The following is a 14,285-nucleotide window of genomic DNA, read 5'->3' as shown; positions in this document are numbered from 1 at the left end:
TGGAACTGGTTTAGATTGTGTGTTAGAATGGTCCACTCAAAGTGTAGAATCCAAAAGAAAAAAAAACATGAAATATATCTTAACAGAGAATATTTCAATCTGAAAGCAGACAAGCTGTTTTGTAAAGTGAAAGGTGATTTTTCAAAGTATAGTCAATGGCAAGAGAAGATGAAAGCTGAAGAAATGAATGGAACACTTTTTAGAAACATTTAGAAAAACGTCTTGGATTCCTTTCACTGCACCATTAGTTTTACTCTATCCCACTACTAACCTCTGTAGAATACGCAAAGGTTTTCTGAAGTAATGTTTTAAAACAAAGAAATTCAAGAACAATTGCAATAATGAATAACTGTTGCCTTTACTGTTTGTTTCATTTCCATATGAATGATGTGTTTTATAAAAGCACAAAGCCATCTTTACCTGGTTCTTCAAATCCAGCCTGGGACAGGGGCGTCCGCCGTTAAAGGCTTTCTCCCTGAGCCACTTAGACCTAATTTTCAGTCCGCTGCCACAGGAGGAACTGCATCCCGACCAAGAAGACCAATCGCTGAGCTTACAGTCCAGGGGGCAAGGGATGTAACAAACCTCCTTGATGTAGCCTACAGTTGAACAAAACAATTAAATTTGATTCAGAATAAGAAGGAACAATCGAATCCTATATTTTTTCAGACTGGTTGCAAATAAAACTCAAATTCCCTCCACGAGTAACAACTTCAGCCAATTGTTTGTCTAAAGATTGCACTGGTAGAAATCGCAGATCTTGAAACAGTCAGGTTTCATCTGGAAAAGAAGAGAAGTTGGAAACCCTCTAAAAAGATCACGAATCAGATCACTTTTGAAAGTCAATTATACCTGAGTCTGTGCAGAGCGTGGGGTTAACGAGGTGTCCCCGCTGGTCAATGCAGGCCACAGCTCTGTAGCGGAGACCTTGGCCACACTCTTTTACCTCTCGGTGCCTCATCCAACCGTGCAGCGACTCGAAAACTGGAGGATTTGGAAGGATGCACGCAGACCAATTCCCAAACGGCTGAGATAAAAACTCATTACAGGGACATGTCTGGTTCTCTTCCAGCGGGTACATGTCCTCATTCAGGCAACGCTCCTTCTTTTTGCTACGGCCTAAGTAGAAAATGGACAAAACAATGAAAAGTTGTGACAACAGGAGCAACATTAAAGTTTTAATGAAGTTTGAGGAAAACTCTCTCTTGTACAAAAGGGTACAAACTACTGAATATATAAACAGTTTATTTTTTGAGTTTGTATTCATTGGTAGAGAGCTAACAATTGCTGATTTTCAATTGGGGAAAACAATGGTGAAATTCAGATTAAATATTTATAACAATTTGAACTACACCAACTTGTCGCTAATTTATTCATAGCCATGCATTCTTAATATTACAATGCTGGCAGGTGTACAGACTAGAATACTCATTAGCAACTTATTGAGGGTGAAATGTTTGTTTAAATTAATGCCACTGTGGGAAATATTTCTACAATTATACAACTTCTACTTATTTAATATGTGCCCTGAAGTCATCTGTATTTAATTCTGACTCAGCTAATATAATCACTGCGGTGAGGCTCACTGGTTCGACTTTGCAAGAATGTGGAATACTTTGGATATACAGCTACTTCACATTCTCACACTTCTCAAAAAATTCAAACCACATCTGAAACTCGCAAATCCATCAAAATGTCCCAGGAGGATAAAGTGTGTTTCTTATATTCATGTCGCTTACAAATTTGCATGATGCATTTCAAGGACGCACTGTGATATTAGCATCTTAAAATAAACATTCACTTGGATTTGTTTGAATGAGTTTGTTTGAGTAAATCTACATGCTTGCTGTCAAATGATCATCAAGTCATCTAAAGATTAGAAATTTTCTGTGTGCAGATGGAGTATAAATGTTGCTTAATGTAATTGAAGTTCTTTCAGTTTCTTGTTTCACAAAAACAAATGGCGGCAGAAAAAATGTTTGTCAGTTTATTCAATGATCAACTTCATTGCAGCTCCTATCAACCGAAATGTAATTTTTTTCAGCAAAAGTAGAATAAATCAGTTTAGTGCATTGTAATTAGGTGAAAGGAAGTCTGCTACCTTTATGTTAGATCCCTAGATAACCTGAAGAAACAACTGGTGTTAGAAAGAATATAAAATTTAAATTTTCAATTTATGCTCAAAACCCAAAGGCAAGCACATACTTATTTTCTTTATATTGCCACACCACAGAGAACTGGACCCACGGAAAGCAAAATAATTACTTGTCTAGTTGCAGTTTGTTTGTAGCTAAAAAAATTTATTTCTTTGTTATGTAAATATTCTTTACTTTGTCAAAAATTTATATAATCTACAAGGGAAATACGAACAAAATCCATATTTCACAAAGATAAACAATAAGTAGAACACAAAAAAGTGTGTTAATCAGAGACACAATCCAGTGAAAAGTTTGGTATTCTTGAAAGAGTCAATTGTCTACATTTGTTAAGAATTGGCTCTATATTCAATTTAATTAACTGAATTGAATATCTTTGGGAAGGCTTAAATTCAAAGGATAAATTTAATTTTAGTAGTATTTTGCAACCTTCAGATGTTTTGAGAAACGTGTTTTCTGTAGATCAAGTCTTAAAAATTATAGAACTGAACACTTAGAATGTAACAGTCTGTTATTTATCTGCAAAGCTTTTTTAATATCAGTATATATATATATATATATATATATATATATATATATATATATATATATATATATATATATCTTCTGAGTTTCTTCAGTTTCTGTTCCTGTCGAGGACCTTTAATTTCCCTTTTTCTTTTGTTATTATTATTATTATTAAATTTAAATTTTATATTCTTTATATTATTATTATACCAAAATATATATATATATATATATATATATATATATATATATATATATATATATATATATATATATATATATATATATATATATATATATATATATGTATTGAGCTGACTGGATAGCTCAATACATAAGGCATCAGTATATCACCCGAGAGGGCAGGGTTCGAATCCAGTCTGGGTCCTTAGGCAAGACCCTTCAAGCTACTGCCTACCTCATACCATGAGAGATACTAAGTTGCGTAACATGCCGGCTCAGACGTCGCCCGGCCAAACAAGGTCTGCGTCAGGTGTTGGGGAACCAGAGCACCTTGATGACAAATGGGCTACTGGAACAAGACGGAAATGGGCGAGAGATGAAAATGTGGATCTGTTGGAATGCTACTACTCAAGTAACCCTAGTGAGAGAGGTTACATGCAAAGACTGGGGAAGGAATGGTTACTTCGACATCCCCAGTCAACACTAAGCGCTAAACAACTAGTAGCTCAGTGTTCCAACATCCGCAAACGGCAACTGCTATCACAACTTGAGATTGACGAGATACAACACAAATGCTACGGCAAAAGGGAGGAACCCGGATGTCAGGACTGTGGGGACTTAACTGCAAGTCCCCACCCAGTGAGGGGATACACGGCCCCAATGAGCGAAACAGAGCTGAACGAGACAGCTGCTGACCTGAGAGAGAGAATCATGACCCGAATGACAACCAGGCCTCCTCGGCGCCAATTACAACGGCTGAGTGAAGTACCATCAGAAAGTCTCATTGAGAATGTGAATGCAGCATTGAGAACGATCCCTACCAATACCATAACAGAAACCAATGAGCTGATCTACAACTCAGCATCAGTGATCCTTGAGATACTTGGCTATAAGAGCAACCATGAGACCCAATACCCACCATGGAAAAGACGGTTAGAGGCTAAAATCAAGGTAACAAGGAGGGAAGTGAGCCAACTGTCAGAGCTCCACAAGGGTACAATGAAAAGACCAGTACCCAGAAAGTACAGCCAGATGCCCATACCTGAAGCACTCGAAACTGCCAAACAGAGGCTCCAAGCCTTGGCCAGCCGCCTAAAGAGATACACAAGGGAGAATGAATCCAGAAGGATTAACCGGCTCTTCTCCACTCAACCAGCTAAGGTGTACTCTCAATGGCAGGGTAATAACAACAGAGCAGACCCACCAAGGCTGGAGACTGAACAATACTGGAAAGGCATATGGGAAAAGGAGGCGTCCCACAACAGCAATGCACAGTGGCTGATCTCTCTACGAGAGGACCACAGCAACCTCCCTGAGCAAGCCCCGGTAACCATCACTGTGACAGATGTTCAAGAAAGAGTCTCAGGTATGAAAAATTGGACAGCACCAGGGCCTGACATGATCCATGCCTACTGGCTAAAGAAACTCACTGCTCTCCATGAGCGACTGGCAGCCCAAATGAACCAGCTGCTACAAAGTGGGACTCACCCTGAATGGTTAACTGAAGGGCGGACAATCCTAATCCAGAAGGATCCATCAAAGGGTCCAGTCCCACCCAACTACCGACCAATAACCTGCCTCTACACAACCTGGAAGCTCATGTCAGGCATCATAGCGGCCAAGATAAGCAAACACATGGATAAACACATGAGCGCGGCACAGAAGGGTATCGGTGTAAATACCAGAGGAGCCAAACACCAACTCCTCGTAGACCGCACAGTTGCCCGAGACTGCAAAACCCGACAAACCAACCTGTGCATGGCTTGGATCGATTACAAGAAAGCCTATGACTCAATGCCGCATACTTGGATCATTGAATGCCTAGAGATGTATAACATCAACAGGATTCTGAGAGCCTTCATTGCAAACTCGATGAAGCTGTGGAAAACCACCCTTGAAGCCAACTGCAAACCACTTGCACAAGTGTCCATCAAATGTGGCATATACCAAGGAGATGCTCTGTCCCCCGCTACTGTTCTGCATAGGCCTGAACCCCCTCAGCCAAATTATCAACAAGACTGGCTACGGATACCGACTCAAAAATGGGGCCAACATCAGTCACCTCCTCTACATGGATGACATCAAGCTGTATGCCAAGAGTGAGCGAGACATCGACTCACTGATCCACACCACCAGGATCTACAGCACTGACATTGGGATGTCATTCGGACTAGAGAAGTGTGGTCGGCTGATCACAAAGAGGGGGAAGGTGATCCGCACAGAAGGAGTCTCACTCCCACAAGGAACAATAGCAGACATAGAGGACAGTTACAAGTACCTAGGTATACCACAAGCAAATGGCAACCTCGATGAGGCCACAAGGAAAGGAGCCACAGCTAAATACCTCCAACGAATAAGGCAAGTCCTGAGAAGCCAGCTCAATGGCAAGAACAAAATCCGTGCGATAAACAGCTATGCCCTGCCAGTAATCAGATACCCTGCTGGAATAATTAGCTGGCCAGGAGGAGATAAAAGCCACAGATATTAAGACTAGAAAGCTACTAACCATGCATGGAGGGTTCCATCCCAAATCCAAACCCTGAGACTGTACACGAGCCGCAAGGACGGAGGCAGAGGACTAGTGAGTGTGAGAACCACTGTCCAGGACGAAACTACTAAGATCCATAAATACATCAGGGACAAAGCCTCAACAGACAATGTGCTCAGCGAATGTCTCAGACAACAGGGAACGGAGGTTGAGGTGCCAGAGATACCATCATGGGAGGACAAGCCCCTACATGGGATGTACCACCAGCAAATAACCCAAGTGGCTGATATCAGTAAATCCTACCAATGGCTGGAAAAAGCTGGACTCAAGGACAGCACAGAGGCCCTCATCCTGGCCGCCCAGGAACAGGCCCTAAACACCAGAGCAATAGAGGCCCAGATCTACCACACCAGACAAGACCCAAGGTGTAGGTTGTGCAAGGAGGCCCCTGAGACAGTCCAGCACATCACAGCAGGGTGCAAGATACTGGCAGGGAAAGCGTACATGGAGCGACATAACCAAGTGGCAGGCATTGTGTACAGAAACATCTGTGCAGAATATGGACTGGAAACCCCGAGATCAAAGTGGGAAACACCCCCAAAGGTGGTAGAGAACACCAGAGCTAAGATCCTGTGGGACTTCCAGATCCAGACAGACAAAATGGTAATGGCGAACCAACCAGACATTGTCGTAGTGGATAAAAATCAGAGGAAAGCCGTTGTGGTTGATGTAGCAATACCAAGTGATTGCAACATCAGGAAAAAGGAGCACGAGAAACTGGAGAAATACCAGGGCCTCAGGGAAGAACTGGAGAGGGCCTGGAAGGTGAAGACCACAGTGGTGCCTGTGGTCATCGGGCCCTCGGGGCAGTAACCCCCAAACTGGAGCAGTGGCTACAACAGATCCCAGGAACAACATCAGACATCTCAGTCCAGAAATGTGCAGTCCTTGGCACAGCCAAGATACTGCGCAGAACCCTCAAGCTCCCAGGCCTCTGGTAGAGGACCCGAGCTCAGAGGATAAGAACCACCCGCGGTGGTGAGAAGGGAATTTTTTTATTTTTTTATATATATAGTAATAGATTAATTTCAAAAGTAATTACCAAAAGGCCTTTGTGATAAAACAAAAATAACTGCAGAAATTTTTTTTCAACCGGCAATTTTCTGTAGCCTTTTAATTGACTTAGCCATGAATTTTAAAGGAAATGATTATAGAGCATCCTGAAAATAGTTGTCAGAAATGTCAAGGCGAAGTGTTATTTGGTTGAAGAACTATCAATAGGGCAATTATTTCTGCAGAAAGAGGTTCTGACTTCTTTTTATCCCTGTCCAGGTCTTTGGGACTCAATACCTTTTATGCCTTCCCTGCTTCAACACAAACACATTAATTTGATGGCTCATTATCAGAGGTCTGCTGAACTGAATGACCTACTGAGGGGATATTCAACCATTTAACTCTTTCACAAAAGAAGAAAAAAAGTGTCTCGGGATTCACAACAAACTTGCAATCATTCTCAGTCACTACTGAAACTGATTGAAAACACTTGAAGTGTATACTACCCTCAACAACATAATTTGACTCCACCAGACTTCAATTTGAAGGGTTTCTCTTCTCTCATGAGACATATAGTGTGAATGTTAAATGTCAACATGCGTCTTTTATAATAGTCTGTGATAAATGACTCCAGCCACGTTAAAGTTATTACAGAAACATGTAGGCAAACTAAAAGAATCAAGTAGAGCAAAACTGTCATAAATAACCTCTGCAACATCCAGAGCACTGTGTGATAATGGCACAGTGAAACACCTACAAAACTCTCTTTACATAATTGACTAAAAGACAAGCAGGTAACCAAGAGGGTTATCAAGAGCAAATGAGGTGGTGAATAATTGTCAAGTCAAGATGTGGGATGATAATTGATTCCAAGCAAAGGAAACTCTGTGCTGAAAGTGAACAAACAGATGAATCATGACGGAATTAGTTTAAATGGGGAAACATATCTGCTTTTCTTTTCTTAGTTTGTTTTATTCATTTCCTTCTCACGGTTTGTTTTCCATTTGAATTGTGAATGTGGTGACTGTGGCTCAGTGTGGTGTAGTTGTCGTGTCCTGCAGTTGGAACATTGTGGGCTTGATTTCAGCCTTTTCTTGTCTCTTGTTAACGAGTCCCTGGGCAACTTAAGGTACTTACCCTTAAGTTGTCTGAAGTGCTTTGAGTGGTCAGAATGCCTAGTGAAGTGGTGAATGATTTCACTCCATTTACCATATTAAAGAGTAACAAAGTTATGTAATAACATATTGGGATCTCACTTTTTTACATCATGTTTGCCAGGGTCAATTACTTTTTTCATACCCCCTTAAAATGCTCTGGCAAAGAAATAAACATAGTGACATTGAAACGTTGCATAAAATGTTCTGCTTCATTCCAAACAATTTTTGATACAATTACATTTCCCTACATATTCTGGCTAGTGTTCTACAGAACAAAATACACATAAATGGACACAAATGACAATTATGCTGGTTTATACTTATGAATATTCTTCAATTAGTGACACACTAAGGCTGTCGGGCAATGTTTAAAAACATTCGGCTGTCATCTTCTCTTCATGTCCTTGTCAACATTAAGCCAATAATTGATTTGATCAAAAGACAACACACTCGATACGGTTTCAAGACTCTGCATAGCAAGTAACAAAATCCTGAAATTGTCTCAATTTGACATTGAAAGGCAAAATATTTTTGCCATTGAGGTATTTATTCAACATACAGTAATGCTACATTAAATAGATTTCTCAAAATATAAAATGCAAAAAATTCCCACAGGAGAAAGACACAAATAAAAAGTTATTGGCATTTGTCCCAAGTAAACAAAAAAAGAAAAAGAGTGTGTCTTAGATACAAATAGTAAAATAATGAAACTAAAAAGGATCACATAATTTTTTATTTTTTTTTAATTTTCAATAGGGATTGAAAAGAGATGATTTTTTCCAGTTGCAGCATCTCTCGTTTGGATCCCATTAAAGCCTAAAATCAAACTTTAAATTCTCTACCTTAGTCATAAAGCACTCAATAACCAAGTGCATTGCTTCTTAAACAAACTGATCAAACAAATTTAATGTTTGCAGATGAGCTTTGACGCAAATCTCATCTGTATTCAGATTAGATTTGTTGTGAATCAGTGCAATATAAATAAACTGAAATTACCTGTTATTGTCATAGGCAACACCTAACTGGCTCTAATACTGAATGCATTTTAAGACAAATGTATAATCATCACCTGCAAACTCAAGAACCCTGATTTAGAAAAATTTCATTTAGGCTAACACCAACCAAAGCGTATTAGTAAAGGTATTAAATAGGATTTCTAAGTTACTTTTGGAAATAATCAATATTTAACAAAACAACTGTCATTTAGGATCATTTTGCTCATTTCTTGTGGTCCAAAATTCAACCCAAAAACAATAACACCGAGATAGGCTAAATATAATACAAAATCATTGAAAGTCAGGTCAATTGGTAGCTCTCCACTGCAGTTATGAGTGAGTGTCTGCTTGGCGGTCTGTCCTGTTTTGTCTTTTGATTGGCTGGTAACTTGCTAAGTGTCTGTTGGAAATAAGGACCAGCCTCTTTGCAACTCCTCAAAGATAAGCAGGTATTAACTTTGGAAGGATTATTTAGCAAACACAGGATTTCTGAAAATCTGTTAATACATGAACCAATCTGGATGGGTATGTAAAAGCTTGGTTACAAAAAACAAAATAGAAAATATTTTCTAATCATCATGACGAATAGCAGATTCTCACTCACTGACGTGTGGAAAATAACCACTTTGATGTTTGTTTTGACTCTTTTAAAATAAATAAAGGTTTTTCCCTGGAGTATATATGTTGGCTAAATCTCCTCTTTCATTTACAGAAACAAACTAATAAACTATCTTGTTTTAGCCTGGGGGCTGCACAGTGGCACAGTTTGCAGCACTGTTGCCTTGCAGCAAGAAGGTCCTTTGTTCCCGGCCTGTGGCCTTCTTGCATGGAGTTTCAATGTCCTTCCTGTACACACATGATTGTTTTTTTTTTACCATCTACACCAACTGATCCATAAATAAAATATTCTTATACTGTAAATCATGTTTTAGCCATACTAGATATAGAAGTAGCAGTTTTATTCAGAAAGGGTTTTGAAATTATGTATAAAATAATACAACTATCACCAAAAATTAGAACAAAAATTTTAATTAAACTAAGGTTCATATTAAATTTGAAGAACTTGTATATTACCTCACCAAAATATTTACAAATTTAAATTTAGATTTTTTTTTTTTTAATCAAGTCAGACTAAAAGTCCAATAACTTAATATAAAGACATTTATAAAAAATAAACATAAGTAGTGAAAGACAGCTCAAAACAAAGTAAACTAACTTGAAACTAACTAACTTGACTTTGTGCATGCAGATACAGTCTTGGATTATACAAAAAATAAAATGTTTTCATGGCTAAAATTACCATGTTTACTCTTTGTTTTGATATGACTTGCTAATTTGTATCAGGAAATCATGGGAAGACAAAACTGACAAAAAAGTGAGCCAACGTAAATTCATATCTGCATAATCAACATAGAAGTTTGTTTTAACATTGTGAAGGTCGATGTTGGACATGTCTGCTGAGAATGTCTGACCTGAGCACAGAGATGGTCACATGACTGACAGAATAGCAACTGCAGTAGCATATACAGTCTAAGTTTAAAAACCCTTAAATACTACATTTATTGAACCTATGCATATGAACATAGGTCATACAAGGACTCATATACCTTATCTTCTCATACATAATTTAAAAATACTTCTCTTGAGACTCTGAACCAACATCTTGGATTAGATCAGGACATCTTCTACCTGTCCCACATAAACAAATCGAAACACAATAACGTTACTGTAACTTCACAATAAACAAGGCTATAAAAGAAGCTTCACTTGACCTCCACCTTTGCTTTTACACCCAAACTGTTTTTCTCATTGCCTGAATGGGAAACAGATTAAACATTAAGAGCTTAACAAAGAAACACCAGGTGGCATTATATTGCTTGCTTGCTGATACAGTGTTGAAATGGAGATTGTTATGGACTGGGTGTGAACTTAAAAAGAGTATCACATACCCATTAAAAACCAAATAGTAAGAGCTTTAATGAACTCAAATCCCTTCAGAATATTCTAATTACAACATAACAGTCACAATCAAAGTAATTACTTTGTGTACTGTAAAACAAACTTGTTATTTGCAATTTCTTGGCCTGCTCCAAATGGAAAAAGCCGACAGAGAAGTAAACACATGAAACGGCGAAAGAAGAGAACTCTTTCTCCTCTCATGCAGCCGTATTTGTCTCATGGAACCAGAGTGTTGTCATCCTCTTGAGTTCGCAGCTGCTGAGCAGCCCATCTGTTTCTGAAGTGGTTCTGATTGCAAACATTCCTCCCAGAGTGAGAATACGCTGCTGTCACACCGCAATCCACTAACAATCTGTTCAATCTACACCACTGCTGGTGGTTGATAGAAAAGTATCAATGCAACATTACTTCACTTCGACAAGGACGTCGATGGCGACCATGTTACTTCAGGCATCATAAGCAGTCAGCATTTGAAATCAGCAATGTTCAGCTCATTCTGAAACTATGTGCATCATTTCTGACTTAAATTACTCAGGTGTGTTCAAGTAATGCACAACTTGCACCTGGAAATATGCAGACTCAATTCTGTTTAGCCTTTCCAGATGAGGGTTAAAAAAAACATATCAGTGAAGGAGAAATTTTGGCAGATCGTGGTCAAGGATAAACTACCTAACAAACAAATTAGACTGGTTTGACAAATATCAAAAATTAACATATATGTCCTGAGTTTTAAAATTTCTGTGCTATAGATAATGAATAAAATGAATAAAAATTAAGATATGTGGCTTTTTTATGATAATACAACTTAAATGTTTTGACTACATACTTAATGATTAACTGACTCATATTTTACAGTCATAACATAGTAATATGACAAAAACAAATATGAAAACAGAAATAAATTTTAAAAAAAGGTTACTACAGACATTATACATATTTAGTACCATACAACTTTTACTGTCACTCTTCTCTAATCAGTCTTAAAAATTGTGATAAAACCTTTCAAGCTTGCATTGTGTGAATTATTTTCTCAGAAGAGCATTTAAAATGCAAGTGTAACATTTCATCAAGTTATCAGTACAGTACATCACAAAGTAGAAAGAGTAAATTTAATATAAATTTAAACATAATATTAAACCAAACAACAAACACAAGATTTCAAAAACAATAAGGCTATATATAAATATTAGAAAAAAAACAACAACAAATAAAGACAGAAAATTTAGATAAAAGAAGTTACAAACTTAAATGGGATATTGTCAATAGCATCTGCAGTATTTCTAAATGCAACTATTCTAGCATAATTCAGATATTCAAAAGCTAATTCTGACTAAAAGGGATGAGAGCAATTGCAAACAGCTCCAATGCTGGATAGAAACCATTTATCTGCAGTTAAGCTCTGACACACACACATCTAATCTCTGATCAGTGGGAGACATAATTCCTGTTTGAATCACGTTGCATTACAACATATTGCAGGGGAATATGGCTACAAATCAACAAGTGTTTGGCAACAAAATATTCATTTCTGTTTGTCTTAAAGGAATCTCAGTGTCTGATCAATTTACAATAAGCATAAATCTGTGTATTTAACTGTTTTAAGACCTCAGTGAATAAACGCATACATTTTGTTGCTTCTGACTGTTTTGACAAAAGATTTAGGCTACCAAAGTTTCCAACTATAGCCATGCCTCCATCAAATTGTCATGTGCATTTTGAGTGAACCTTTCCATCTACTGTTTTAGAGTGAATCAACCAGTCTATGCACAGCACAGTTGAGTCAAGCATCAATATTTGATTTTCTGACTCCACAAAATGAAGAGGCTGCAAAGTAGCACGGATCACACATTTTTTTAAAAAAATGTGTGATCCATGCCAGCTGGGAGTTAAGACTTTGACATGAGTTTCATGCCTCTAAGGCACATACCCACTCAGGGGCTTTCCACTCAGAGGTTGAGTTAACAAAACATTTTCCCTATTTGATCATTAAAAACAAAACAAACAAAACAAAAAAAAGCGACAGAAAATTTACAAGCCATCCTGAAATCCTCTTTGCTTTCTTGAGGTGGAGGAGGAGTTTGTTGCCTCTAGTAAGGCACAAATCCAGCATTAAATTGGAAAGTTCAGAATTTATTCGAAACAAAGGACTTGCATTTCTCCTGTACAGCACAAACTCTTTTTCAAAAAAGTTAAAAACCACTACAATTAAGCTTAAAAGCTTTTTTGTGAAATCGGCGGGAGTTATTTCAAACATTTTCCATCAACTTTTTCCAATGTTTCATTTTTTTATGAAGCATTCATGATTCCTCTTTCATTGTGGTTCATAAGCCATGTTTCAGTTTTAAAAAATTTATTCGCACTGTAAAGTTTTCCATCAAATTTTTCTAATGCAAAACCTTACAGTGCGATTAAAATGGCTTATAAGTCAAAATGAAAGAGGAACCATGAATGCTTCATAATTTTTATTTTGTCTTTTCTTCTTTAATATAAAAGCTTTTTCACCTCTATGATAGCAAAATTTATTCAGTGCAATTATATAAGCACATCAATGTTGATTAAAGATTAGATTTAATCCATTTTGTATTTAACAAGCAGTAAAACACTCCCCAGCACTGCTACTAATGAGCATATATGCACTACATAATGGCAAATCCATCAGAAATATATTAATGTATCACCACCTACAGCTAGCCATACATTCGTGTAATTTGCATGTCTTTAAGCTTGGTGAAATCGGAGCTCCATAAGGCATCAACATGCACACTCCACAAAGAAAACCAGCGGGTCAGAAAATGACTGCGCTACTCAACCAGACCCGAATAGAGCTAGTGTCTGACAGAGAAAGGGACATACTTCTATTCATGCCAAATGTAATTTGTGGTTTTTAATTCCCCAAAGCCTAAAATCTGAGGTATAGTTTCAAAACCGTAAGGCACAAAGTCAGTGATTTATGTGTTCTTTAAGACATGTGGGAGAGCAGCCAGGTGGATGTCAGAGGTTGACAAAACGATGAGCACATATGCACTACATATGCATTTCAGTCCAGGTCAGTTTTTTATACAAACTGTGGTTATAAGGAATATGACATAGAATTTATTTATTTTTTTCAGTTGTTAAGCACAACTGTTGTAAACAGCACACAAAGCAAAACGTCTAGAAGTGTTTCTAATCTGTGGATTAGAGATCCACAGATTTAAAACTGTTATATCACAAATAATCTGTAGGTTCTGAATGTTTATTCTAAATTGATAACATTAATATTTCTATAAACACCCATTAACATATTTTGAATTATTTCACAAAACTGCCTAATATCTTTCAGCAGAACATAACCTTTAATACAACCAGTTTTTTTTTTTGTTTTTGTTTTTTTTTTAACAAAGTGACCTTTTTATTAATTATTTTCCACAGAGTGCACTTTGGTGGCTCAAATAGTCCTGATTTATTTTCACTGCCAACTTCTTATAGTGGTAAATTTATTTAAAATGGTATATGTCATGTATCAGAATACTAACTGCAAGGTTTTTTTTCCATACTTGACATCCTTCAACAGTCTGAATAAACACATCAAGTTAACAGGTAAATAATTATTTTTGGTTTATGTTTGGTTAGTTTGTATGTGGCAAGCACTTCTGTTTCGTTCATATTTATCTGACATGACCACTGGAGGACCGAAGTAAATGGAGAAGTGAATAAATTAAAGAAATATTTTTATTCAAATTTACATTTTTTAGTGAAAATCTAATCCATTTTATTTTTAGATCCTTAATTTTCTGACTGAATTGCA

The 14,285-nt window shown here is 37.3% G+C and overlaps 1 protein-coding gene across 1 annotated transcript in view; it reads right to left on the bottom strand.

The window, feature by feature from the left end:
• thsd7ba (thrombospondin, type I, domain containing 7Ba) overlaps nucleotides 1–14,285 on the bottom strand; it is a 188,327-nt gene that overhangs the window by 48,979 nt on the left and 125,063 nt on the right. Inside the window, exons 15-16 of the mRNA XM_055031554.1 lie at nucleotides 853–1,119; nucleotides 421–599 (exon numbers count right to left, since the gene is read on the bottom strand). Coding sequence (XP_054887529.1) covers nucleotides 421–599; nucleotides 853–1,119 — 446 coding nt within the window. The remainder of the gene's footprint in view (nucleotides 1–420; nucleotides 600–852; nucleotides 1,120–14,285) is intronic.

Source organism: Poeciliopsis prolifica, unplaced genomic scaffold (genome assembly GCF_027474105.1).
Source record: "Poeciliopsis prolifica strain line A6 unplaced genomic scaffold, Auburn_PproV2 SCAFFOLD007, whole genome shotgun sequence".
Classification (NCBI taxonomy): Eukaryota; Metazoa; Chordata; class Actinopteri; order Cyprinodontiformes; family Poeciliidae; genus Poeciliopsis; species Poeciliopsis prolifica.
The sequence above is the reverse complement of the archived record's forward strand: the minus strand, read 5'-3'. Positions and strand labels throughout refer to the sequence as shown.